Below are 25057 nucleotides of genomic sequence, written 5' to 3'. Positions count from 1 at the left end.
TCATCACATCGCAGCGCATCGCGTCCCCCCATCACAGGTACAGGCTCGTGGCGAACACGACGCCGTGCCGTAAACTCTTCGCGCCTTCCTCGAACTTCTTCGCGAGCGCCTCGTCCCCGACCGCGCACGCCGCGCGATGCAGCTCCATCATGAGCTCGTCCAATCTTCGCAGCGCTCGGATCACCGTGCCCTCGAATAAATCCGTCTTTTTCATGACGTCGTCGAACCGCGCGCCCTTGCTCCAGTCGAACACCACCTCGCACAGCACGGGCTTGAACGAGTCCACGAACTCGTCCACGTCGATGTCGAGCTTGCACTCCTTCTGCAGCGTCGCGATCTCCCTCGCCGCGGTCGTCAGCTCCTCGATCGCGGGCGTCAGCGCCTCCGGCGTCGTGTAGTGCTTCACCTTCTCCACGGGCATGAACATCGAGCACAACGCGACGAGCTGGGACGCGTCCAGCCTCGTGAAGCAGCCGTTGAACATGAGCTCCGTGACGAGGAGCTCATCCGCGGTGTCGATCTCGCACGCGGCGCGGCCTTTGAGCTTCACGACGAGCGCGTCGTCGACGTGCCCGAGCCGTTTCAAAACCTTGGCGCGCGACTTGAGCTCCTTGCGGAACTCGCCGACGGCGCTCAGCGACCTAACCTTCGAGCGCAACGTCGCCGCTTCCTCTTCGAGCTTCGCACGCTTCTCGTACAGCGCGACGCGCTTCGTCTCCTCGCCGCCCTCGTCACCCTTCTTCTCTTTTTGTAACGCCTTGAACGTCGTCGTTTTCGCGAGCTTCTTCTCGAGCGCCTCGCACCGCGCCGCCGTCGCCGCGAACGCGTCGTCGTCGATCCCCATGTCCGCGATCGGGTCTATCCTGGGGAACGCGTCGTCGGCGTACCGCTGATGCAGCTCGTTCAGCGCGAGCCCGACGCTCTCGCGGTTTTTTCGTAACCTCAGGTCGTCCGGCAGCGTGACGCGAATCGCGCTGAGCTCGTGCACGCACTCAGCCAGAGACACCGGAAGCACCTCGCACGTCGCGTCCGGGTCGATCGCGCGACTCGGGGGCCCGCCGCGGCTCGCCGGCGCGAGCTTTCCCTCGCTCGCGCCCGGAGCGCACTGCAGCAGCGTGTCCACGACGTGGTCGTTCCCCGCGGCGTCCGCGGCGACGTGAACGACGACGCCCCAGCCGAAGTCGAGCCCGTCGTGCTTCACGCGAATCATCCTCCCCGGTTTCAAAAACCGCATCGCGTTCTCCGGGGATACGATCCGCGCGCGCATCTCGGCTTCGCACGCGGAGATCTCTCTTCGAAGGTCGTGGTACGCCTTCACCCCGGCCTCATGCTCGTGCGTCATCGCTGTCATCTCCTCTTCGATCTCGACTAAGCGCGCTTTATGTCTCGGCACCGCCTCCGCGTGTTGAAATTGATGAAACGAACGCTCGATGACGTACTCCGCGTTCACGACCCCTTCCGCGCGCTTCAGGAGGTTCAAGATGGAGTAATACGTCAGCTTGAACTCCGAATTCAGCGGCTGCGGCGTCCCGAGACACACCCCGCGGAGCTGCTCCTTCTCGAGCTTCTTGTCCACCATGATGATGCACGTCCCGCGGTCGTCCTTGCCTCTCCTCCCCGCGCGGCCGCTCATCTGCGTGTACTCTCCGGGCGCGAGCAGACGCATCTCCGTGCCGTCGAACTTCTCCGTGGACGTGAACACGACCGTCTTCGCGGGCATGTTCAGCCCCATCGCGAACGTCTCCGTGGCGAAGAGACACTTCACGAGCGACTCGCCGAAGAGAATCTCGACGAGCTCCTTCACGATGGGCAGCAGCCCGCTGTGATGGATGCCGACGCCCTTCTCGAGCAGAGGCAAAATCTTCGTCACCGCGTCTAAATCGCGGTCCTCCTCCGCCATGCACTGCGTCAGCGCGTGGTTGAATATCGTCCGTATGTGCGCCTTCTCCTCGTCGTTCGTGAAGTCGACGTTCTTCAGCGCTTTCGGGTGCTCCTCGCACTCTCGCCTCGAGAAGGAAAAGCAAATCACCGGATACATGTCTTTTTTTTTTATCATCGTCATGACCTTGGAGATGTCCTCACCGCCCGCGTCGTCGCCCCCGGCGCCGGCGCCTCTTCCTCCTCCCCGCCCGCCACCCCCGCGCCCACCTCCGCCGCGCCCGCCGCCGCGCCCGCCGCCGCCTCTCCCGCCGCCCTTGCCGCCCGCCTTGCGCTTCGCCTCGACGTCGTCGATCGCGTTCGACAACGCTCGGTAGTTTTCATCCCGGAAGTTCCCCCGGTCGTCCACGATCAGATGCAAGCCGGACCCGCCCTTCGGGAACGCGTAGTGCTGCAGCGGCGTGGGCCTGTGGTCCGTGTACACGACGTGGCACGGGTGGTCGTGCAGTCGAGTGATCCACTGCGCGAACTGAAACGAGTTGGGCAGCGTGGCGGAGAGAAAGACCATCTTGCTTCCCTCCGGCGCGTGAATGATGCTCTCCTCCCACACGACGCCTCGCTCTTTATCCCGCATGTAGTGCACCTCGTCGAAGATGATCCACTTGACCTCTCGCACGATCTCGCTCCCGCGGTACAGCATCCCGCGCAGGACTTCCGTCGTCATCACGATGCACGTCGCGTTTTTGTTGATGCACACGTCGCCCGTCATGAGACCCACCTCCGCGCCGGCGTCGCCGCCAAACTCCTCCGCGAGCTCTCGGAACTTCTGGTTCGACAGCGCCTTGATCGGGGAGGTGTATATAACCCTCTGCTTGTCCCGGAACGCCATCGCGATGGCGTATTCCGCGACGACGGTCTTCCCCGCGGACGTGTGCGCGGCGACCATCACGCTCTCGTTTCTCTCGAGGACCGCGATGGAGGTTTCCTGGAACGCGTCGAGGACGAACGGGTACGCCTTGGCGCGCGCGCCGTCGTACGTCGGGTTGTTCAGAGCGTCGCGGTCGCCGTCCCAGCACTCCGGGATCGCGACCTGGTGCACGCACGACGTCCGCGGCGGCGGCGGTCGCATCGTCGCGGCGTCTTCGGCACTTTTTTTCTCGCCGCCGCCGCCGACGTCGTCGTCTCCGTCGTCGTCGTCGCGCTTGCGCTTCCTCGCCGCCTCGCGAACCGCGTTCGCGCCCGGGTCTAGGCTCGACTGCGCCGTCGGCATGTCCGCCGAAGCGACGGACTCATCCTCGTCCGCCGCCGCCATCGCGCCGGCAGCGCGGGCGGAATGAGGGGCGCCAGATGAGATCGACCTCAGTCCTCAGACGTACAGAAGCAGAGACGCAGGGCCAAAAAAATAGGTAAAATGTTCTCGATCAGTTGAAAAGTAGAGCGATCAAATGTTGAAACTGTGGGTTGGGTGAAAAACGATTGCTTCGATCGCACTCTCATCTTGTCAGCTCTGCTGTTTTAGATCTGTTCGTACACGAAAAACGTGGCCTGCGCGATGGATGACGAGGACGCGGGTGGGGATCGCGCGCCGCACTCGCCCGCGCGCGCGCTCGCACGCGTCGCGTCATCGCCCGGGTTTCTTCTCCCGAGCGCTTTCGCTCGAAGGAATCGCACGCGTCGTCGCGGTCGCGGTCGCGATCGTCCATCCCGCGCGCGAATCGCTTCGGTCGTCGTCTGTGGTAAAAGATCGTTCGTTCGCGCGGCGGCGAGAAGAGGCGCGCGGATCCGGATTGACCCGCGATGGGAGCGTACCTCTCTCAGCCGATCACGGAGAAGGAGAGCACGGACGGGGAGGATGCGAGGTTTAAGTACGGCACGACCGCGATGCAGGGGTGGCGGACGAACATGGAGGTGCGAGAGAGACGCGATCTCGCGCACGCCGCGGCCGCGAACGCATTTTCGAGAACGTTCGCGTTCGCGCGATAAAGGCAGCCGACGTCGCGTCATCAAAACCCCGCGTCCGGCGTCGGCGCGAACGCTGACCGCGCGATCCCCGCCCCCTTCCTCTCGCTCGTCACGCAGGACGCGCACGCGACGGTGTTGGGCATGGATCACAACACCGCGTTCTTCGGCGTGTACGACGGCCACGGCGGGAAAGAGGTGCGCGCGCGCGGCGGCTCGATCGATCGCGGGCGAAGAAGATCTGACGCGGATCCACCATCCGCTCGAATTATCGTCGTTCCCCGACCGAGCCCGCCCTCCGTCGCCTCGCCGCCGCGCTCCCCCGACTCGCGCGCGCGCGCCTTCGCGATCGATCGCGACGCGACGCAGGCGCTCTCAAACGACGCGCCGTTCGCGCCGCCCGCGCGAGCGCGCGCTGACCCGCCCCCCCCAGTGCTGACCCCGTTTTCCCACCTTACCGTCCCGGCCCGCCGCCTCCGCGATCGATCCATCAGGTCGCCATCTACGTCAGCCGTCACCTCCACGAGGTCTTCGCGCGGAGCGATCAGTACAAATCGAACGTCTCCCAGGCGCTCATCGACTCGTTCCTCGCGATGGACGTCAACATGATCGACATCAGCGGCAAGGACGAACTCCAGGAGCTCGCGGGCAACGGCGGCGACCGCGACGGCGGCGGCGGCGGCGGCGGCGGCGGCGGCGGCGGCGGCTTATCGAGTAAGATGCGTCAGGCGCTCCTCGCGCGCGCGCGCGCCAACGGCGACGACGTCGGCGACATCGGCGACGACGACGAAGGCGCGCAGCACTGGGACGGCCCGCAGGCGGGGACGACGTGCGTCGTCGCGGTCGTGCGCGACGACGTGCTCACCGTGGCCAACGCGGGGGACTCGAGGGCGGTGCTGTGCCGCCGCGGGAAAGCCGTCGCGCTGTCGCGGGACCACAAGCCGATGGACGATGACGAGCGCGCGAGGATAGTGAAAGCCGGCGGGTTCGTGCAAGAAGGGCGCGTGAACGGGTCGCTCGCGCTGTCGCGGGCGATCGGCGACTTGGAGTACAAGCGGAGTAAGGAGCTCAGCGCGCGGGATCAGATCGTCACGGCGTATCCGGAGATTCACTCGGAGAAAATCTCAGCCGGGGACGAGTTCGTGGTCATCGCGTGCGACGGGATCTGGGACGTCCTCACGTCGCAGCAGTGCGTGGACTTCATCCGCGCGCGGTTGCGGCACGACGAGCCGCTGTCGAAGATTTGCGAGTCGCTCGCGGACGAGTGCATGGCCCCGGACACGAAGGGGAGCGGCATCGGGTGCGATAACATGTCCGTCGTCATCGTGTTGCTCAAGGAACTCGCGTGGGAGGAAGGCCCGGACGGGGGGAAGAGGCTGCGCGAGCGCGACCTCGGCGCGCTCGGCGCGCTATGACGGACGAGCGGCCGCGCCGGAGGCGCGGGCGACGCGGACGCGGACGCGAACTTTTGATATTACGCTTCATCGACGACCGTAGATTTTGATTCATCGACGACCTGATGCGGTATCAGGTCGATGGGGTGGGTGTCGGGGAGGGTGGGTGACGAGGTGGTGAGGGGGGGGAGAGCGGCGGGCCGCTCGGAGCTTCGCGCGGTAGAGAACGGCGACGGAATAATGCGTGGAATGTTTAAAGGAAATACGGCGTCGCGCGCTCGCGCGCGGCTTGGACGAACGAGCCACTCGCGCGTCGCGCGTCCCCCGCGGGACGCGACGGACGGCTCGTCCGTCACTTTCTGTTGTTTCTCCCCCCGGTCCCGCCCGGGGCTCGCTTCTTCCCGGAGGGCGCCGCCGCGACGTCCGCTCGCTCCTCCTCTCGCTCGAGCTGGTGAAGCGATCGGTCAGTCGAACGTCTTACCGGTCAAGCGTTGAAAAGGAAACGCGGGTGAAGAGTGACGACGGGAAAAGTCCTTAAGGAACGGCGTTCACCACGCGAACGGGGTCGTATGGGAAGCAGTCTCACCTCCTCCCCGAGCTGCATCACGAGCGGCCGCCAAATCCTCACGCGCGCGTTGATGAACCAGTTCCCGACCTGCGCTCTCGTCATCCCGCTCGCGGCGGCCATCCTCTCCTTGTCGCGCTCCTCCGGATACGGCGAGTCGAAGTGCGCGACGAGCCAGTCCCTGAGCGACTGCGTCCGCTTCGACTGCGAGTTGAACTTGAACCCGCCTTTTATCGACGCGTCGTCGTCGACGGCGTCGTCGTCGTCGTCGTCGTCGTCGTCCGACGCGTCGTCCGAAGCGTCGCGCGACACCGCCGTCGTCGTCGCCGCCGCCTTGACGCGCGCGACGGCGCGCGGCTTCGCGTCGGCGGCGCGCTTCTTGATCGTCGCCGGGGACGGCCGTCGCCCGCGCAGAGGCTTCCCGTCCGCGCGCGGCCGCGGCTTTCGAACGACGCCCGGCCAGTACCGCGGCGGCAGCGGGGCTGAGGGTCGTTCCATACGAGCGAACGTCGGGGTGAAGTTGAAAGGCGTCAGTTGAAGTTGAAAGGCGCTGAGGGCGGGGATTGAAAGCGAGGGACCCTGTGCGTAGAGATGCGACGGGAAACGTCCTTAAGGATCGGCGTTCACCGCGCCGACGCGGTCGTATGGGGACCAGTGTATAGAACGCACCCGACGCCCTCGCGACGGCGGCGGCGACGGCGGCGGTCGCCGTCGCGTCCGAACCCGACGCGCGCGACGCGCGCTCGTCGAGCGCGGCCGAGACGACGGGCTCGATCAGCGCGACGTTCGCGCCGAGGTCGCGCATCGCCCCCTCGCGCTGTCTCTCGCGATCGAGCGCGGTTCCTTTCGGCGCGAGAAACGAGCGTTCGAAACGCGCGGAGATGTCCCGCGCGCGGTCTCGGCACGCGCGCGTCCGCGTCTCGAAGCGAACGCGCTCGGCGTCGAGCGCGGCGGAGAGTCGCCGCGCCGCGGACATCGCGCGCGTCGCGGCGTCGACGCGTTTCGGCGGGAGCGCCGGCGCCGGAGGCGACGCGAGCGGCGGCAAAGTCGCGTCGATCGACAGCGGGAGGATGCTGTCGTTCGACGCGACTTTCTTCCACCACGGCGTCGCGGTCGCGTCCGCGTCGGCGTCGCACGTCTCTTCGCGCGTCGCGTCTTTGTCGTCTTTGTCCTCGGCCCACCACGCGCGGTCGTCCGCGTCGTCGTCGTCGGTCGCGGACGCGGACGCGACGGCGAGGACGCTGACCGGCGTCGTCTTTCTCCGCACGGTCTTCGCGCGCGTCGTCGTCGTCGTCGTCGTCGTCGCCGTCGTCGTCGTCGTCGTCGGCGTCGTCTCCGGGGTCGACTCCGGGATCACCGGGTCCACGAGCAGTAACCTCGACGCGGCTTTGTGGATCGCCATTCTAGGTAACGCGCGCGAAGCGGCCGTTTGTTTCGCTGGCTTCGCCGCCGCCGCCGCCGCCGCCGCCGCGGACGCCGCGGCGACGTGACATTGCGATTCGACCAAGCGCCACGGCGCCTCGTCGCGCGCGAGCGAGCCGCTTTCCTTCGCGCGCGACCGCCGCGCGAGGAGCGCGGCGCCGCTCGGGAGCGTCGTTGTCTCGCCGAAAAAATCGCGCGCGACGCCCTCGACGTCACCGTCGACGTCGACGAACGGCGGCGACGAGAGATCCAAGGCTGGAGACGTCGGAAGACCAAACGCCTGCGAGACGAGACGCGTGACGAGACGGAGGGTTCGAAACGCGTCAGCTAGATCAGCGCGGGGCCGCGCGTACAAGGCCGCGGGAGAGGCGCGCGAAGACGGCGCGATCGACGACGACGACGACGACGACGACGCGCGCGCGATGAAGACGGACGAGAGGCGCGACGCACGTCGAGGGGTTCGTCCGCGGGCGGGAGCGGGATGTTGAGGGACAGCATCGTCGTCGTCGTCGTCGTCGTCGTGGTGGCGCTCGGATGGAGGTTGACGTCGCGGCTGCGCGCTTGGGAAGTGCGAGACCTGACATCGCCTCTCGCGTCGACGTCGTGTAAACTTCTCGCGCGGTGATTCGCGCGGGTCTTGTCTTGTCGCGCGGCGGAGTCGAAGGCGAGCCGTCGCGCCGTCCCCGCGCGCGGTCACGGAATACCAACAGGCGTTTCGGAGCGGCGCCGAAAATCGTTGATGACGTATTAAGGGTGCATAAGGTACAACGTCAGGTCGATTTCGTTGACACATCTACATCGCGACACAGCGCCTCGCGCGGGGGACACGTAGCACTTCTGGCGTCATCGAGGGCGGTGATGCATGATATATGGCACAGGGTGATGCTGCGCGAGCGCGGGTAGCCCAGCGATGAATCTCGATGCCGCACGGCGCTCCTCGCCAACCCGCGGATGGGGCAAAAAAACCGAGACCTCTCGGACCCGTTCGCATTTTTCAGGTGAAATAATTTCTCCCTTCCGCAGGGAAATATTTTTCGGCAGACGTCAGGGTCCGCGTGTTTGTGCGACCATGGCGTCGTCGGAAGGTCGTGAATGACTTTATCATAGTGGGAAGAAGTGATCTTCGTGATGTATATCATCAATATAAGTAAGAATATGACGTCGCTTACTGTCAAGAACACGATGTAATCGGCGCTTGAAAAGGCCAGTGGTCACTTTTTGCCAAAAACGTGCTGTCGCGTTTCCGTTCGAAAAACGCGAAAGATGGGTCATCGGGTCATCTGTCGACGACGCGCGCGCCGGCGGCGGAAGGTGATATCGCGCGGCAGAATCACGGAGAAAGTTTCTCTTGACAATGATATAGATCGATTTATTGCATAATATTGGGTCGCTTACCGTCAATATTATCGCGTAACATGCGCGCGAGGCGCTGTGTCGCGATGTAGTTGTGCGAACGAAAAACGAGTTGACGTTGTACCATGCACCCTTGATATGACGCGCTCGCCGCCAGCGCCAGGCCATCCAGCGCGAGATTCACAATTCGTCGGCGCATGCTGCGAGCGCTGTCGCGGCCGATGACGTCGTTCGCCGTCCGCCTCCCCGCGCCGCCGCGCCACCGCGCGACACCATCGCGCGCCGCCGCCGCGCGCGGGCCGCTCTGCCTCCGCGCGTCCTACGCGGCGTCCACCGCGGACGCCACGGAGACGATGGGATACGAGCGCGTCCCGGACGAAAAAGAAGACGTCGGCGGCTGCAACCTGCGCTGCGCGTCGCAGCGCGCGACGGAGAAGGTGGCGCGGATGCTCGCCGCGAGCGCGCGCGCGGGCGACGTCATCTGCCTGCACGGCGACGTCGGCGCGGGGAAGAGCGTCTTCTCGCGCGCGTACGTCCGCGCGGTCGCGGAGGACGCGCGACTCGAGGTCCCGTCCCCGACGTACCTCCTGCAGCAGGTGTACGACGCGCACTGCGAGCGCGACGCGAAAAATCCAAAGAAGCTCGCGAAGACGTCGCGGCCGCCGGTGCATCACTTCGACCTGTACCGCGTCGACGACGACCCGGCGCGCGCGGCGAAGCGCTTGGGGCTGAAGACGTCGTTCGCGGAGGCGGCGTGCGTCGTGGAGTGGGCGGAGCGACTGAGGCATCTGGCGCCGGCGCACCGTTTGGACGTGTACGTGTCGATGACGTCTGGCGCGCGCAAGGCGGGGCAGGTGGAGGTCAAGGTGAGCGACGAGGAGGACGAGGAAGAGGAGGCGGGGGAGGCGGGGGAGGATGGGGATGGGGAGGAGGAGGAGGAGGAGGAGGAGATCGACCCCGCGTTCGTGGACGCGCGCCCGCGGTTGATTAAATTGCGGCCGCGGAGCCAGGAGTGGGTCGCGAGAGTGGGGCGAGTGCACGAGAAGCTGATGTACTCGCGATGAGACGAGCGCGCGGCGCGGTACCATCGCAATACTCGTACCTTTAGCACCGTACGATCGCGACGATACCGAAATTATCGATATAATCGAATCGAGGAGACGAGGGAACTCGTTCACGACGACCGCGCCGCCGTCGCCGCCGCCGCGTCCTCCGCATCCTCCTCCTCCTCCTCGAAGGGTCCCAAGTCGTCGAGGTCGTCCGGGCCCCAGTCGTCGTCGTCGTCGTCCTCGTCGTCGACGACGTCCAACCCCGCAGCCTCCGCGGCCGCGGCCATCGCGTCCTCGTCCCACTCGTCCCCCGCGCCGCCGCCGCCTTCGCCCTCCGCCCTCGCCGCCGCCGCCGCCTCTTTCCGCATCCGCCGCGCGAACGCTCGAATCAAACTCGCCTGCATCGGTCCCAACGTCTCCACCTCCGCGACGACGCCCTCCAGCGCGCCCGCGTGCACGGCGGCGCCCAGCGCGACGACCTCGTCCGGGTTCACCAACCCCGGCTTCACTCTCCTCCCGAACGTGTTCTCCACGAACCGTCGCACCGCGGGCGTTTTCGTCGCGCCGCCGACGAGCAAGATGTGATCGAACGGCCGCCCGGCTCTTCGACCGCCGCCGCCGTTTTTCTTCTTCGACGCGTTCGACTGCAGCGCCTCCAGGTTCACCCCCGCGGCGTCCGCGGCGATCTCCACGGGCAGCCGCAGCTCGCGCAGCACCCCCGCGCACACCTTCTCGAGCAGCGGCCGCGTGAGCGTCTTCTTCTTCCCGCCGGGCATGGGGACGTCCACCGACATCGCCGCCGAGAGTTTCTCCCGCGCGCGACGCGCCGCCAGCGTCGCGCCCCTCGGATCCACGCCCGCGCCAAGCGCCCTCGCCTCCTTCGAGAGCCACCGCGCGATTGCGACGTCCAAGTCGTCGCCGCCGAGGTGCGCGTCGCCGCCGGTCGCGAGGACCTCGACGGTGCCGCCGCCGACGTCGAGGACGGACACGTCGAAAGTGCCGCCGCCCAAGTCGAAGACGAAAACCGTCTCGTCGTCGTCGACGTCTGCGATCATCGGTCGAGGGTGTGCGTAAACGTGTCAGTGATGGCATATCTTGATTGGTGGATCGAGTACGTGCGCGGAGGAACGACGTCGTGCGCGCGAAGAGATGCGACGGGCAAAGTCCTTAAGGATCGGCGTCCACCTCGCCAACGCGGTCGTATGGGACGAGGTCTGGCTGGGGAACGCGCCCACGCCGTACGCCAACGCCGCCGCGATTGGCTCTCTCAACAACTTCACCTTCTCGAGCCCCGCGAGCTCGCCCGCGGCGATCGTCGCGTCGCACTGCGCGTCGTCGAAGTACGCGGGGACGGTGATCACCACGCGCGTGATCTTCGCACCGCCCGCGAAGGCTTCCGCTGAGTCGAGGAGGCGGCGGAGGACGCGAGAAGAGACCTCCTCGGGCGTCAGAACCGCGTCCGGACCCAACGCCGGGCATCTGAGCCCTACGACGTCGCCGCCGCCGGCGGCGGCGGCGTCGCTCCCTCCTCCTCCTCCTCCTCCTCCTCCTCCTCCTCCTCCTCCTCGTGTTGCCGCCTTCGCGGCGACGACGTCGTACGGCACCCGCCGCGCGTCCTCCTTCGCGAGCGCGTCGTCGAAGCGCTTGCCGATGAATCTCTTCACGCTGCCGAACGTGTTCTTCGGGTCCGCGTTTTGCCGCCGCAGCGCGTCTCTCCCCACGAGCACGTCGCCGCTCGCGAGGTACGACACCACGGACGGGATCGTGTTCGCGCCCGTGGCGGGGTCCGGGACGACGACGGGCTCGCCGTCGACGACGATCGCGATCGCGGAGTTGGTCGTGCCGAGGTCGATGCCGGCGATCGTGGACGACGACGCGGCGGCGACGGCGACGAGACGACGACGTCCTCCTCCCACGTCGTGCGCGCGAAGAGATGCGACGGGCAAAGTCCTTAAGGATCGGCGTCCACCTCGCCAACGCGGTCGTATGGGGACCAGTGTATAGAACGCACCCGCCGCTGCCGCTCCCGCGGCGCGCGGTCGCGGTATCCCTAAATCGCGAGCTCGAGACGCGGAGGACGCGAGGAGGCGACGCGAGGACGTCGACGGCGACGGCGACGGCGACGCGCGCGAGGTCGCGGTCGCGCCGGCGGCGCGGGCCGCGCACGCCGACATCGTCGTCGTCGCGCGCGCGAAAAAGTGCACTCGGGCGCGGGCGCGCTGACTCGTCGCGTCAACGCGTCACGGGCTGATGCTCGCGTGCCCTCGACGATCTCGGAGTTCGTCTCTCACTCCGCGACGACGCTCGCGCGCGAGCCCCGTCGGCGCTCGCTCGTCTCCCGTCGCGCGTCGCACCGCGCGCGTCGTCCGCCCGCGCGTCGGCGTCGCGTCGGGTCCCTCCCTCCCCGCTCCGCGCGGTCCCGCCAGATCTCATCGTCGTCGTCAGCTAACAAAACAGAACGACGATCTGATCCGGCGATGTCGTCCGAGGATGAGAAGATCGCCGCGTTCTGCGCGGTGACCGGCTGCGCGGACGCCGCGAAGGCCGCGTTCCACCTGGAATCGTGCGGCGGCGACGTCGACGCCGCGGTCGGCGCGTTCTACGGTGCGCGCGAGGAACCCTCCGATTCGACTCGATTCGCGCGCGGTCGTCGCGACGACCGACGCGCGGGGCGACACCTCGAACCGGCGCCTCGGATCCGTCCTGACGACCGCCCCCCTCCCTCCCTCCCTCCGCAGAAGCCGGCGACGAGCCCGCGTCCGCGCCCGCGCCCGCGCCCGCGGCGGCGGCGCCGACGCCCGCGACCGTCGCGTCCGCGTCCGCGTCCGCGCCCGCGGCGAGACGCGCGCGATCGAGCGGCGCGCCCTCCAACGTCCGAGGCTTCGGCGACGTCGGCGGCGGCGGCGGCGACGACGACGACGACGGCGAGAAACCGCAGGAGTGGTACACCGGCGGCGCGCAGAGCGGGTCGGTCGTGCAAGACCCGAAGAAGCCGCAGTCGAGGGAGGACAAGCTCAGGGCGATGCTCGACGGCGCGCGCGCGGCGGGCGCGGTCGACGGCCGAGAGGAGGACCTGGCGCGCGGCGGACCCGGCGGCGACGGAAAGAAGAGCGTCCGCGGCGGCGCGTTCACGGGCGCGTCTCGATCGCTCAACTCGGACGCCCCGAGCGATGGGGGCCCCGTCGCGGGCGCGGCGGCGACGCCCGAGCCGATGACGGGCGCGCCGGCGCCGCAGGTGCACACGATCACGTTCTGGGCCAACGGATTCACCGTCGACGACGGGCCTCTGCGAAACTACGACGACCCCGCGAACACGGCGTTCATGCAAGCCGTCGGAAGAGGCGAGTGCCCCCGGGAGCTCGAGCCCACGGATCGCGCGACGCCGATCAACATCAACCTCGTGAAGAAGGAGACGGACTACGAGCCGCCGCCGGAGCCGAAGTACGTCGCGTTTTCGGGGTCGGGGAGGACGTTGGGGGGGTCGTCGTCGTCCGCGGCGGCGCCGCCGCCGCCGCCGCCGCAGCCGGCGTCGGAGATCGCCCCGAGCGAGTGGTCCATCGACGAGTCCGCGCCGTCGACGTCGATCCAGCTCCGTCTCCGCGACGGCAGCCGCAAGGTGGCGAGGTTTAACCTATCGCACACGGTGTCGGACATACGGGCGTACATCGCGGCGGCGGCGCCGGCGTGCGCGAGCGGCGAGTACACGTTACAACTCGCGGGGTTCCCTCCGAAGCGGTTGACGGACGGCGCGATGAAGATCGGCGACGGCGGGCTCGCGTCCTCGGTCGTGATTCAGCGGTGAGAAGGGGCCCGCGGCGGCGCGACAGAAGACAGACAGACAGACGCGGAAGGGGGACCGGAGCGCTACGACGGGAGGGACCCGAGAGAGAACTGAATGATAAACGCGAACGACGCGAAACGAGACGCTTGTAATCTGAACGTCACTCGTCACTCGTCGAGACGCTCGTAATCTGAATGAACGTCAACACTCATCACGTCGCATCGATAAATAATAAGGTTAAGACCCCACCCCACCCCGCTAATGATAGATGTACTCGTATCAATTCATCCGCGGCGCGAGCGGCACGCGCCCGTCCGCGCCGACTCTCTTCGCCCCCGCGCCGCCGTTTTTCTCCATCGCTCTGTTGATGTAAATCGTCACCAGCTTTTGCTGCGCCGGCGTCAACGCGCCCAGCTGCGGGAGCAGCCAGTCCCCCAACCCGTCGTACGCCGCGACGAGCGCGTCGACGACAGCCTTCCTCACGTCCGCGCTCGGGGAGTTGAACGCCTCCACGAGACCCGGGATGACGTCCGGCGTGCGTCGCATGAGCTCGTCCGGCGTCGTCCGCGACACGACGGCGCAGAGCGATCGCACGGGCGCGGCGCCGCCGTCGCCGAGGTGCGGCGCGAGGAATTTCAGCGCGTCCGCGGGCGCGCACGCGGCGCACACGCCGTCGAGCGCGTCCGCGGCGTCCATCGCGGTCTGCGCGTCGTCGCCGCGAAGGTGGTCCACGATCCGCGGCACCGCGACAGCCGCGTGCGGCGCGAACGCGCGCGGCGACGCCTCGGCGAGGTCGCGCAACGCGAACAGCGCGCACGAGCGCGTCTGCGACGACGTCCCTTCCCTCGCGCCGGGCGCCAGCGCTTCGAACGCGATCGCGAGCACCTGCCCCGCGGCGTTCGCGCCGGGGGACGCGCCGTCGCGCAGCGCCGCGCGGATCCCAGGGAGCGCGCGCGACGGATCGCGAGCGCTCAGGCTGAGCGCCTCGGCCAACGCGTAGTCGGCGTCGGCGGACCCCGCGCCGACGAGCGCGTCGTCCGCGCGCGTCGTCTTCGCCGCGGACGCGGGTCCCCAATCCGCCCCGGGCGACGCCGCGTGAGCGCGGAGGCCCGCGGCGCCGTCCAGATCGTCGCGCGCGCGCGTCGGGGATGATAACCCGAGGCGTTCCATGGACGCTCGAAGCGCTCGCGACGCGACGTCATCCGCGGGGCCCGCGGCGCTGTCGCGCCGCGTCGGCGTGCGCCGCGCGGGGCCCGGCGGCGCGTCGACGTCGTCGTCGGAGTCCGAGGACGGCGCGCCGTAGCGACCGGAGGACGACCGCCGCCTCGCCGCGCCCGAAGACGCGCGCCTCGATCGATGCGCAGACTCCGCGCCGCCGCCGGAGACGTACGCGTGAAATTCCGAGTCGACGCTCGGCGCGTGCGGCGACACCGCGCGGCACACCGCCGCGGCGTCCGCGCTCGACAGCGACGCGAGGTGCCTCAGCAACACTCGAGCGTCCGCCCTCGCGTGCACCGCGGCGAGCCCCGCGGCGGCGGCGGCGCGCAACGGCGCGTGGCGGTCCGAAGTCAACGGCGCCACGCGCGCGACCCACTAAGGGTCGTTCCATACAAGCGAACGTCGGGGTGGAGTTGAAAGGCGTCAGAAGCGGAGTTGAAAGGCGTCGAGGGCGGGGATTGAACGCAAGGGATGGGCGGAGAGACGCGCCGGGCAAAGTCCTTAAGGAATGGCGTTCACCACGCGAACGGGGTCGTATGGGGACCAGTGTATAGAACGCACCTCGCTCAGCGCGCCGCTCCCTGCGCTCGCGGGCGACTTCCCGATCCCGGTCGGGTCCGTCCCGCCGCCTTGGCCGCTGAGGACGTACAGCGCGAACTCCAGGACGCCCGTCTTGGCGCGCGGCGCTTTCGCGGACTCGAGCGACGTCAGAAGCGCGGGGAGGAGCGCGTCCGCGGAGTGCGCGTCGCCCACCGCCGCGAGCGCCGCCGACGCGACGCCTCGCACGCTCTCCTTGGCGTCGACCAATCGCGGGAACAGCGACGGGCACAATCGCTCGAGGTACGGCTCGAGCGCGCCGCCGCACGCGGGGACCACCTCGACGAACGCCTCGAGCGCGCTGAGCGCGACGCGGTGGTGCGGGTCGGACAAGTGTCGGACGAAAAGGTTCGACAGTTTGTCGACGTGGGTCGTCGCGTCCGCCGCCGCCTTGACGCCGCCGACGCGAATCGCGCGCGCGAGCGCGTCGAAGACCGCAACCTTGGACTCCCACGCGACCGCGGCCGACGACGACGACGACGAGGGTCCCGCGATCGACGACGACGCGCCGAAGCCGCCGCCGGAGGAGATCGAGGAGGACGCCGCGCGCGGCGACAGCGCGCGAGCGGATTGGAGCACGTCGAGCACTGAGGGCCGTTCCATACAAGCGAACGTCGGGGTGGAGTTCATAGGCGTCAGGTGGAGTTGAAAGGCGTCGAGGGCGGGGATTGAAAGCGTGGGGTGGGCGCAGAGAGACGCCGGGCAAAGTCCTTAAGGATCGGCGTTCACCACGCCGACGCGGTCGTATGGGAACCAGTGTATAGAACGCACCTGAGCTCGGTTCGCGTTCGCGTCCCGCCGCGGGTCGCAGATGCCCGTCGGAGGCGTACCTCGACCCGTCGTACGCGTCCCCGTCGCGGTCGCGCTGCTGCTGCTGCTGCTGCTGCTGCTGCGCGCTCGACTTCTTCTCCGCGGCGGCGGCGGCGGCCGAGGACGACGACGGATGCCTCGCCCCGCCCGTCGCCGTCGACCGGCGACGCTCGTCCCTCCCGACCCCCCCGCCGCCGCCCCCGCCCCCCGCGCTTCCCCGCGTCTTCCCGTCCATGACGTCCGACGCGGAGAGGTACGAATCCGCGCCGCCGTACCCGTCCGCAAACCCCAAGGACGACGACGACGGCGCGGGTCGAACCCGCGCCGTCGCCGCCGTCGTCGCCGGCCGGCTCGTCGACCGGACTCTCCCGGCGACCCGCCCCGGCCGATGATCCAGGACGCCCGTCTTCGCGTACTCGTCCCCGTCGTACCCCGCGGCGCTCTCCTGCGCGATCAAGCGCTGCGTGTTCGCGTCCATCCTCGCGTGCGCTCTCGACGCGGCGTCGGGGAACCGCCGCGCGTAGTCGAGGAACATCCGCCGCGCGCCGACGCGCACCTCCGCGTTGCCGTCGCCCACCATGTTCAGGACCGCGTCCTCGACGACGTCCCTGGACCGCTCGCCGAGGTCCCACTCCTTCACGACGAGCGAGAGCCACCCGGTCGCGATCGACCGCAGCTTCGCGCTGCGATCCTTGGACGCGGCGTCGCATATTTTGGGGATCAGATGCTTCGCGTGACAGTTGTGCAGGACGCCGCGCACGCCGAGGTCGCCGCTCTCGGCGATGATCTGCACGGTGATCACGACGCACTTAAACAGCTCCGGGACGTAGTGCGTCGCTTCCTTCTCGAACTCGCCGCCGAGCTCCGCGGCGAGAACGACGAGCAGGTGCGCCACCTGGCGCACGATCGCGGAGCGCCGGTCCGCCGCCTGATGCGTCAGCGGCTCGCGCAGCCGCGAGAGAATCGCGGGGAAGTTTTCCCACTCCGCCGCTCCGCCGAGCAACAGCGCCTCGATCCGCACCATCGCCGCGATGCGATCCGTCCACTCCTTCGCCGGGTTCAACCGCGTCGCGATCTTATCCATCTCCTGCGACAGCTCGCGCTCGCTGTCCACGTGCACGGGACGCGGCGGCGCGCCCTCCGCGATCCTCGGGACCGACCCCGTCGCCGCGCCGTACGGCGGCGGCGCCGCGCTCGCGTCCGCGGGCGGGATGCCGCCGCTGTTCGCCCTTCGAAGCATCCCGCCCGTCGTTGACGGCCTCGAGCTCCCGGCTCCCGGGCGCGACGACGCCGGCGGCGGCGCGCCGTGACCGCGCCGGTCGTCCCCGCCGTAGTGTCCGCGCGACGCGTGCGACGTCGCGGGCGGCGACGACGACGACGACGTCGCTCCGGACCTGACGCCGCTGTGGCTGCTCGGACGGCTGCTGCTCCCCGCCGCCGCCGCCGAAACCGCCGCGCTCGGCCCCGCGTCCACGCCCAGCCGCGTCTGAATGTCTTTCAGCTGCGCGGGGCGGATGGTAAACTTGTTCAGCGCCCTGAGGGTCGTTCCGTACGAGCGAACGTCGGGGTGGAGTTGAAAGGCGTCAGTTGAAGTTGAAAGGCGTCGCGGGCGGGGATTGAAAGGAAGGGGTGGGCGGAGATATGCGCCGGGCAAAGTCCTTAAGGATCGGCGTTCACCACGCCAACGCGGTCGTATGGGGAACAGTGTGTAGAACGCACCTGACGACGTCGCCGCCGCCCGTCGCGTTGCCCATCGCGCAGACGGCATCCGCCGCCGCCTCCCTCACCGGCGCCTCTCTGTCCTCCAGCGCCGCGACGCACTGCGGCAGCGTCGTCTTCGCGTCGAGGCCGTTCATGTCGTGGCCCTCGCTCGCGATGTCGTCGAACGCGCTCTCGATCGTCCGAAGCAGCCCCTCGCGCACGCGCCAGTTCTTGTGCTTCCACGCGCTCGACCGCCCCCCGACGAGCGTCGCCGGCTCACTGCGATTGTCGGGGTGGAGTTGAAAGGCGTCAGTTGGAGTTGAAAGGCGTCGAGGTCGGGTATTGGAAGCGAGCGAGCTGTGGGCGGAGATAGACGACGGCAAAAGTCCTTAAGGATCGGCGTTCACCGCGCCGACGCGGTCGTACGGGAAGCAGTCTCGCGAAACGCGCGGCGCACCTCACGCCGTTTGCCATGAGCGTCACGAGGAGCCTCTGCCCCGCCTCTCGCACCGGCGCCTTGAGATCGCCCAGGCGGTCGAACACGCCGCCGATGAACGACGGCACGTGGCGTTCGAACAGCTCCGGGGCGCCCTCCACGGCGTTTCGCGCCGCGCACAACGCGCCCTCGCACACTTTGGCGTTGTTGTCTTTGAGCAGCGACTCGAGGGCGGCGGAGATCTGCGCCGCCTCGTCCCTGTCCGCCACCTCGTTCGTCTCCAGGTACGTCTGGTGGAGTTCGGTGGAGTCAGTCGCGGGGAGGGAGACGCGGGGATGAGGGAGGGGACGACGGAGGGGACGACCGGCGAGGACGACCGGCGAGGGGGGACGGGACATTTTGAAAAAGACGAGGCGACGCGCGCGTCGTGCGCGACGACCGGGATGGATGCGACGGCGCGAAGGGGGCGTCGTCGCGTCCGACGCGAAGGGCGGACGTCGCACCTGGAGGTCGTCCACCGCGGTCATCCGCGACTTCATCTGCGGCGACGACAGCGCGGGGAGGATGCGGTCCATGACGCCCGCGCCGATCGCGTCTCTCCGCGCGTCCTCTCCGACGAACCGCGATCTCGCAGGTGCCGCCCTTTTTTTTTTCGCACCTCTCTCGGACGCGACGACGCCCTCGCGGTGCCTCGCGTAGTTTTCGCGTCGACGCCCGCGCGCGCGAGTCCCTCGACGCGTCGGTGCCGCGCGTGGACGACCCTAAACTAACGACGCGCGATGTGCGACGGCGGCGTGCGCGAGCGATGCGCGCGCGTCGTGCAGTGCCCCCCCCCGGGCGCGGGTCAACCGATCGCGAGCGAGCGTCAACGGCCATTTTTGAACCGCGCGGTTCGAGATGAAAAAGGTCGTTGCCCCGCCCCGACCGACGACGGGCGCGGTATCCGAGACGTCGAAGATGCGGACACCGCGCCGCGCGTTACCACCCCCTCACCCCACGCCGCCGCCGCGATGTCCGCGGCGCAGCCTCCCCCCGCGCAGGTCAAGAACGCGCTCGGCGCGCTCAAGAAACAGCGCAGCGAAAACCGCAGCCACCGACGCTCGCTCAGCGGCGGAACCCTGGACCTCTCCCCCGAGGCGCTCGCGGCGCCGATGAAAGCGATGCACGTCGGAGGCTCTCGCGGCGCGAGTCCGAGCCCGGCGTCGTCGCCGTCGACGTCGCCCACGGGGACGACGATGACCGCGCACGAGAAGCTGAAGGCCGCGTCGAAGCACCGACGGCTGTCGAACGGCCGCGCGTCGCCGACCCCGTACGACCTCCACGCGAGCGGCGACGCCGACGCGAAGGCGCGCGATGTTGGTGACGGAAAATCACCAACGAGCTCCGCGTCCGGCCCCGCGTTCGAGTGGCTGCTTCGCCGACAGATGGAGGTGGAGATGATGTTCCGCGGGGAGAAGCCCGCGACCTGGCGTCAGTGCGACGTCGTGCGCGTCCGCGACGTCGTCGCGCGCTTCGCGGCGTTCTTCGTCGACCTCCACGCCGCCGCCGCGTCGCTGCCGGGCGCGTCGGCGTCGTCGAATCGATTCGGCGTCGGCGGCGGCGGCGGCGGCGAGCCGTCGTCGTCGTGCGCGCCGTCGACGCTGTTCCAGGAGCTGCTCCACCGCGTCAGCGGCGTCAACGCGGGGCGCTCGATGGACGAGCAGAAGCGCGAGGGGAACGTGCCGATGCACCAGGCGAAGGTGTTGGACCGGCGGCATCGAACGAACGACGAGTGCGCGGGGATGGACGAATCGCTCGGACGCGAGAGAGTGATGAATCTGGTCGCGAGCGTGAAGGCGCGTTCTATCGTACACTGGTCCCCATACGGCCGCGTTCGCGTGGTGAACGCCAATCCTTAAGGACTTTGCCCCTCGCATCTCTCCGCCCAGGGTCCCTCGCTTTCAATCCCCGCCCTCGACGCCTTTCAACTCCGCCCCTGACTGACGCCTTTCGACGCCGCCCCTTTCGCTTTCGCTTCCTCTCTTTGAAGGCGATGCGAGCCGCGCTCAAGGTGAAGATGGAGGATCCGAACGACGTGCGCATGGCGGAGGAGGCGGTCAAGGGCGCGGACGCGTTCTTCACGAAGTTGAGGGAGCACGCGGAGGCGCACGGGTTGGAGGACGTGGACGTTCTGCGGAGCTTACGAGACGCGTGACGAGAGAGGGCGATGGGAGTATAGATGCAAAACGGCACTTCGCCTCTTCGCCGGAGCGCGATTTTCCACGGCCTTCGACAGATTTTGCGAGATCGCGATCTCTCGTCGTCGTCGTCAGTCAACGCCGCGCGCCGCCTCGACGCCGCACGCACACGCGCCCCGCGCACACTCCCCGAACGAAGGATTCCTCCGCGCAGGATGGCGACCCTGGAAGATTCCACCGCGGAGAAGTTCGACCCGATGATGCTCCAGATCGCGTCACAGATCGCCGCGCAGGCGGACGGCGCGAACCCGGTCGATCACATGCTCGACCTCTACTTTGGCTTTCTTCGCCGAAAGACGGACTTCTTCAACAAGCCGTCCGAGTGCCGCCCCGCGGTGATGCGCGCGTTCGAGCGCCAGGAGAAGATCGTCGAGGCGAGCAAGTCGGACGCGCAGAAGCAGGCGGAGAAGAAGGCGGCGAAGGAGGCGGCCGCGGCGGAGATCCGCGCGCGTCTCGAGAGGGAGGAGGATGAAAAGCGCGCCGTCGAGGACGAGGCGCGGAGGAAGCGCGTCAGAGAGCTCGCGCTCGAGAAGAAGCTTCAGGAGTCGAAGAACGCGACCGCGATGGACGGCACCACGCCGAAGATCCAAGAGCTGGACGACGACGACGTGGAGACGATCGAGACGCCCGGCGCCGCGAAGGCGAAGGACGCGGATCCCTCCGCGGAGAAGGAAAACGAAAAGAACGAGGCTGACGACGAGCCGCCGACGCATCAGACGCACGACGAGGCGGAGGACGACTACGACAAGCTCGCGCCCGGGACGCAGGCGCCGAACGCCGGGAACGGCGGCGAGGCGGAGCACTACACGTGGACGCAGACGCTCACGGAGGTGGACGTGCGGATGCGCGTGCCGACGGGGACGACGTCGAAGCAGATCGCGTGCGAGATGACGCGGAATCACCTCGCCTTCGGCCTCCGAGGCGAGCCGCCGCTGGTGAAGGGCGAGTGGCACGGCGAGGTGGTCCCGGACGACTGCTTCTGGACGATGTGGGACAAGTCCACGGTGCAGCTGACGATCCAGAAGAAGAGCGACATGGAGTGGTGGAACGTCGTCGTGAAGGGGGACGCGGTGCCGATCGACACGAAGAAGGTGCAGCCGGAGAATTCAAACCTGAGCGACCTCGACGGCGAGACGCGGTCGACGGTGGAGAAGATGATGTACGATAACGCGCAGAAGCAAATGGGGAAGCCCACGAGCGACGAGCAGGCCAAGGCGGACGTTATGAAGAAGTTCATGGAGGCGCACCCGGAGATGGACTTCTCGAACTGCAAGTTTAACTGACGCGACGCGACGGAGAGTTTTAGTGATCGACGCGTGCGCGCGTGCGTTAAAAGACATACACACACGAGAGTTGAGCGCTCGCCGCCGCCGCCGCAGTCGTCCGTTCTCCTCGACCGCGATGATCACTCCATCGCCTCCGCGCCGCCGCCCTCCTCGTCCTCCGGCGCGCCTCGCAGATACAGGACGTTGTTGCACCTGCGGTGAGCGGGAATGATACGATACGGGGGGAAGGAAGTTAGTCGTCGTCGGCGGGTCGGCGGGCGAATGAACAGATCCAAAAGATCTCTGAGCCTCGTTTCGATCTGATTTTAAGGGTTGGACGCGCGATCGCGCGCGACGCACCTGATGAGCACCTCCCCGAGGTTCCCCGCGAACTTCCCGTCGATGTACTCCTCCGTGCTCGCGAGCTGCAAGTTCATGTACGCGTCCGTGCTCACGAGGTAACCTTTGTACTCCATCCCCCACTTCAGCTTCACTATGATCGCCTTCCCGGTGAGCTGATTCAGGAACGGCTTGGGATTCACGGGCACGGTCGCGGCCATGGCGATCGTCGACGCGCGTGACGTTCGCTCTCTCCCTCTCTCTCTTCGCGCGGCAGGCTCCGACGGTCGCGTCCGAATGCGCCGACGGACGAGCACCGACGAGTGGACGACGTGAAGGCGCGCGACGTGCGTCCGCGCGCGTCGATCTACTGTGACGCGCGAGCCGCCCCCTCGCTCGCGGCGGTTTCAAGCAGCTCTCGACTCGACCGATCGAAGGTGTACCGACCGCGGCGCGGGCAGGTCGCGGTCGCTTCCAGTCTGTGTTTCGCGCGCTCTCGCCGGCCTGGCACACTCAGCATCGACTGGAAGTATCCCGACACCCGTCCCGCGCGCCATACCATCGCGCGCGCGTCGTTCGCACGGCGCACACACCCGCGTCCGCGTCGGTCGGATCGATCTCAGCGAGCTCTCAGCTCTCGCGTCCTCGCGTCGAAATCGCGCGAGAGCGAACGCGCGCGACGCGTCGCCTCGTTTCCGTCGACGCGCGTCGCGCGCGGGAAATTGTTGACACGCGAGGCGCGCGGTCGACGAAGGATCTCGCGGAATAATCGCGCGAGGAGACGCGCGCGATGACGTCCGGCCCCGGCGACGCCGTCGGTGCGCGCTCGTCGCGCGTCGCGCGGTCGCCCTCTTCGTCTCTTCCCGGCGCGCGTCGCGTCGTCGCCTCCGCGCATCGCGCGTCGCCGTCGCCAGCGCTCACGTTTCGCCGGCACGCACTCGTCGTCACCTCACGCATCTTCATTCACGCCTTCGTCCCAACAAACAGGCAACGACGCTTCGAGCGCGCTCGCGGGGATGTCCCTGCGCCCGGGCGGCGGCGCGGAGTCAGGTGCGGAGTCAGCCGCTCCCTCCGCGCGTCCGTCGTGGAGCCCTTCCTCGTCTCCGCGCCGCGCGTCTTCCCGTCCTCCGTCCTCGCGCCGCGCGACGTCGCTCGCGACGCGTCGGCTGACCGCCCCTCCGCTTCATCATCCCCACGCGTTCTATCTCACACCGGTCCCCATACGACCGCGTTCGCGTGGTGAACGCCGATCCTTAAGGACTTTCTCTCCCGGCGTCTCTCACCTCCCACCTCTCCGCGTCTCGACAGAGTGGCTCGGAGGGTTTAACAAGGGCCCCGCGCCGGGAGAGGCGCCGCAGCAGGTGAGCGTCCGGTTCGATTCGATCGCGACGCGATCGACGATCCTCGCGCGCGATCGCGCGTCGCGCGTCGCCCCGTCCGTCCGTCCGAGCGACGTCCCGCGGTCGGATGGATCGGTCGGATGGATGGACGGATCCCTTCCCTTCCCTCGACGTTTGTTTTCGTTTTCGTCGCCTCCCTTCTCCTCTTTTCGTCTCGCCGCGACGCGCGTCGCGCTCTCTCTTCTGACTCCCTCGCTCGCGCGATCCGTTCCGTTCGCGCGCAGGTCAACTCCGCGCTCGTCGGCGACGGCAGCTCGCTCGCGCCAAAACCGCACGGCGGCGGCGGCGGCGGCGGCTGGAAAGACTCGCGACGGAGCTTCGACCACGGCGGCGGCGGGAGATCGTCCAAGTGGCGCGAGGACGAGCGCGGCGGGCCCGACCTCGGCAGGCGCGGCTGGAAAGAATCCGCGAGCGGCCCGCCGCCGCCCGGCATGGGCGGCGGCGACTTCGCGAAAGAAGGCCGCGGGCAGTGGAACCGACGCGGCGGTCAGGGCGCCGGGTGGAATCAAGGCGGCGGCGGCGGCGGCGCGAGGACGTCCCCGGGGACGTCCCCCACGGACGGTCCCGGGATGCACAGCGCGCTGAACGGCCCTCGATGGAGCGGCAACGACGGCGGCGGCGGGAAGAAAGAACCTTCCAGGCCAGCCGCGGGCCGCGGGTTCTCCATGGGCCGCGGCCGCGGGCTCAGCTTCGGCGGCGGCGGCGGCGCCGGCGGTTCGATCCCCGGCGCCGGCGCGTCGTCGTCCGAGTTTTTCGAGGGCTTCAACAAGCGCGCGCGAGGGCGATACGACGACGCCGCGGCGGCCCCCGCGACGTCGCTCCTCGTTCCCCCGGGGGGACCCGGACCCGGCGGCGGCGGACTGACCTCCGTACCCGCGCCCGCGACGATCGAACGCCACGGACCCGTGCGGTACAAGTACAACGCGACCGACCTCATCGAACGCATGCGCGCGCTCGAGGCGGCGTGCGGCGGCGCGGGGCTGCCGCTGCCGCCGAACGTGGACCCGGAGTCCGTGCCGCTGCGCGTCGTGAAACCCGGCGACGTCATGTACGAGCTCACCGTGGAGGGCAGCAAAGGGTCGCGCGCGCGCGACTGGTCCTCCGGGGCGGCGGGCGCGGCGCACCCGGCGCCGCTGATCCCTCCCGCGTCCGCCGCGGCCGCGGCCGCCGCGACGAAGAAGAACTCGAAGAACGATTCAAACGACAACGCCATCTACCCCGGCGTCGGCGGCGTCGTCGGCCTGGGCAGCGAGGCGGACCGCGCGAACGTCCCGGAGTGGGCGACGGAGACGGCGGCGGATCCTCCCGGCGCGTTCTATACACTGGTTCCCATACGACCCCGTCGGCGTGGTGAACGCCGATCCTTAAGGACTTTGCCCGGCGTCTCTCTCCGCCCACCCCCCGCTTTCAATCCCCGTCCTCGACGCCTTTCAACGCCAACTGACGCCTTTGAACTCCACCCCGACGTTCGCTTGTATAGGTGCGGGCGACGGGTACCTCGGCGGCGGCGCCGTGCCGAAGCTCACCGCGGAGGAGGCGAACAGCGCGGCGTGGCTCGATCAGAAGATGCGCGATCGGCTCGTGGGCGGGGGCATGTTCGTGAGCGACGACGCGAAGGACAGCGGGTTGATCGGCGCGCTGGAGGAGGAGAGC

At 68.5% G+C, this 25057-nt stretch overlaps 13 protein-coding genes across 13 annotated transcripts; 8 read left to right on the top strand and 5 right to left on the bottom strand.

Annotated features, from left to right (window-relative positions):
- Positions 1–31: 31 nt before the first annotated feature.
- Positions 32–3007, bottom strand: MICPUCDRAFT_32119 (uncharacterized protein; the record flags this gene model as incomplete). Its single annotated transcript, XM_003056641.1, has 2 exons — positions 32–2112; positions 2149–3007. 2 exons carry the CDS (start codon positions 3005–3007, stop codon positions 32–34), a joined length of 2940 nt encoding a protein of 979 aa, XP_003056687.1.
- A 511-nt stretch (positions 3008–3518) lies between these two features.
- On the top strand, positions 3519–5259 carry MICPUCDRAFT_55990 (serine/threonine protein phosphatase). Its single transcript, XM_003057104.1, has 3 exons — positions 3519–3786; positions 3958–4035; positions 4332–5259. The coding sequence occupies exons 1-3, from the start codon at positions 3676–3678 to the stop codon at positions 5250–5252; spliced, it is 1110 nt and encodes a 369-aa protein (XP_003057150.1). The 5' UTR covers positions 3519–3675; the 3' UTR covers positions 5253–5259.
- A 456-nt stretch (positions 5260–5715) lies between these two features.
- On the bottom strand, positions 5716–6294 carry MICPUCDRAFT_14788 (uncharacterized protein; the record flags this gene model as incomplete). The annotated part of the gene is made up of 1 exon (XM_003056640.1): positions 5716–6294. One exon carries the CDS (start codon positions 6292–6294, stop codon positions 5716–5718), a length of 579 nt encoding a protein of 192 aa, XP_003056686.1.
- A 171-nt stretch (positions 6295–6465) lies between these two features.
- MICPUCDRAFT_46601 (uncharacterized protein) lies at positions 6466–7286 on the top strand (the record flags this gene model as incomplete). Its single annotated transcript, XM_003057103.1, has 1 exon — positions 6466–7286. A coding segment is annotated over one exon (705 nt), but the record flags the coding sequence as incomplete, so codon positions are not given.
- Positions 7287–8792: 1506 nt separating this feature from the next.
- On the top strand, positions 8793–9635 carry MICPUCDRAFT_55988 (uncharacterized protein; the record flags this gene model as incomplete). Its single annotated transcript, XM_003057102.1, has 1 exon — positions 8793–9635. The coding sequence occupies one exon, from the start codon at positions 8793–8795 to the stop codon at positions 9633–9635; it is 843 nt and encodes a 280-aa protein (XP_003057148.1).
- A 110-nt stretch (positions 9636–9745) lies between these two features.
- Positions 9746–11794, bottom strand: MICPUCDRAFT_55987 (heat shock protein 70; the record flags this gene model as incomplete). Its single annotated transcript, XM_003056639.1, has 2 exons — positions 9746–10665; positions 10777–11794. The coding sequence occupies 2 exons, from the start codon at positions 11792–11794 to the stop codon at positions 9746–9748; spliced, it is 1938 nt and encodes a 645-aa protein (XP_003056685.1).
- Positions 11795–11921: 127 nt separating this feature from the next.
- On the top strand, positions 11922–13573 carry MICPUCDRAFT_46600 (uncharacterized protein). The gene is made up of 2 exons (XM_003057101.1): positions 11922–12224; positions 12359–13573. The coding sequence occupies exons 1-2, from the start codon at positions 12098–12100 to the stop codon at positions 13420–13422; spliced, it is 1191 nt and encodes a 396-aa protein (XP_003057147.1). The 5' UTR covers positions 11922–12097; the 3' UTR covers positions 13423–13573.
- Positions 13574–13680: 107 nt separating this feature from the next.
- On the bottom strand, positions 13681–18738 carry MICPUCDRAFT_55985 (uncharacterized protein; the record flags this gene model as incomplete). Its single annotated transcript, XM_003056638.1, has 5 exons — positions 13681–14994; positions 15181–15926; positions 15988–17561; positions 17746–18006; positions 18185–18738. 5 exons carry the CDS (start codon positions 18736–18738, stop codon positions 13681–13683), a joined length of 4449 nt encoding a protein of 1482 aa, XP_003056684.1.
- Positions 18739–18942: 204 nt separating this feature from the next.
- On the top strand, positions 18943–20061 carry MICPUCDRAFT_55984 (uncharacterized protein; the record flags this gene model as incomplete). Its single annotated transcript, XM_003057100.1, has 1 exon — positions 18943–20061. One exon carries the CDS (start codon positions 18943–18945, stop codon positions 20059–20061), a length of 1119 nt encoding a protein of 372 aa, XP_003057146.1.
- A 134-nt stretch (positions 20062–20195) lies between these two features.
- MICPUCDRAFT_55983 (uncharacterized protein) lies at positions 20196–20357 on the top strand (the record flags this gene model as incomplete). The annotated part of the gene is made up of 1 exon (XM_003057099.1): positions 20196–20357. One exon carries the CDS (start codon positions 20196–20198, stop codon positions 20355–20357), a length of 162 nt encoding a protein of 53 aa, XP_003057145.1.
- Positions 20358–20600: 243 nt separating this feature from the next.
- MICPUCDRAFT_15434 (uncharacterized protein) lies at positions 20601–21683 on the top strand (the record flags this gene model as incomplete). The annotated part of the gene is made up of 2 exons (XM_003057098.1): positions 20601–20909; positions 21117–21683. The coding sequence occupies 2 exons, from the start codon at positions 20601–20603 to the stop codon at positions 21681–21683; spliced, it is 876 nt and encodes a 291-aa protein (XP_003057144.1).
- A 143-nt stretch (positions 21684–21826) lies between these two features.
- On the bottom strand, positions 21827–22225 carry MICPUCDRAFT_9282 (uncharacterized protein; the record flags this gene model as incomplete). Its single annotated transcript, XM_003056637.1, has 2 exons — positions 21827–21878; positions 22026–22225. Coding segments are annotated over 2 exons (252 nt in total), but the record flags the coding sequence as incomplete, so codon positions are not given.
- A 356-nt stretch (positions 22226–22581) lies between these two features.
- Positions 22582–25045, top strand: MICPUCDRAFT_62010 (uncharacterized protein; the record flags this gene model as incomplete). Its single annotated transcript, XM_003057097.1, has 4 exons — positions 22582–22822; positions 22992–23054; positions 23313–23365; positions 23629–25045. Coding segments are annotated over exons 1-4 (1561 nt in total), but the record flags the coding sequence as incomplete, so codon positions are not given.
- Positions 25046–25057: the final 12 nt, after the last annotated feature.

Source organism: Micromonas pusilla (genome assembly GCF_000151265.4).
Source record: "Micromonas pusilla CCMP1545 genomic scaffold MICPUCscaffold_3, whole genome shotgun sequence".
In the NCBI taxonomy this organism is placed as follows: domain Eukaryota; kingdom Viridiplantae; phylum Chlorophyta; class Mamiellophyceae; order Mamiellales; family Mamiellaceae; genus Micromonas; species Micromonas pusilla.
This window is presented reverse-complemented; position numbering and strand designations above follow the sequence as displayed.

Coding starts and splice junctions, on each gene's coding strand:
- MICPUCDRAFT_55990 (XM_003057104.1), top strand. CDS start 3,676: ATGGGAGCGTACCTCTCTCAGCCGATCACGGAGAAGGAGAGCACGGAC. Junction 3,787..3,957: donor GGTGGCGGACGAACATGGAG/GTGCGAGAGAGA, acceptor CTCGTCACGCAG/GACGCGCACGCGACGGTGTT. Junction 4,036..4,331: donor ACGGCCACGGCGGGAAAGAG/GTGCGCGCGCGC, acceptor TCGATCCATCAG/GTCGCCATCTACGTCAGCCG.
- MICPUCDRAFT_46600 (XM_003057101.1), top strand. CDS start 12,098: ATGTCGTCCGAGGATGAGAAGATCGCCGCGTTCTGCGCGGTGACCGGC. Junction 12,225..12,358: donor CGCGGTCGGCGCGTTCTACG/GTGCGCGCGAGG, acceptor CTCCCTCCGCAG/AAGCCGGCGACGAGCCCGCG.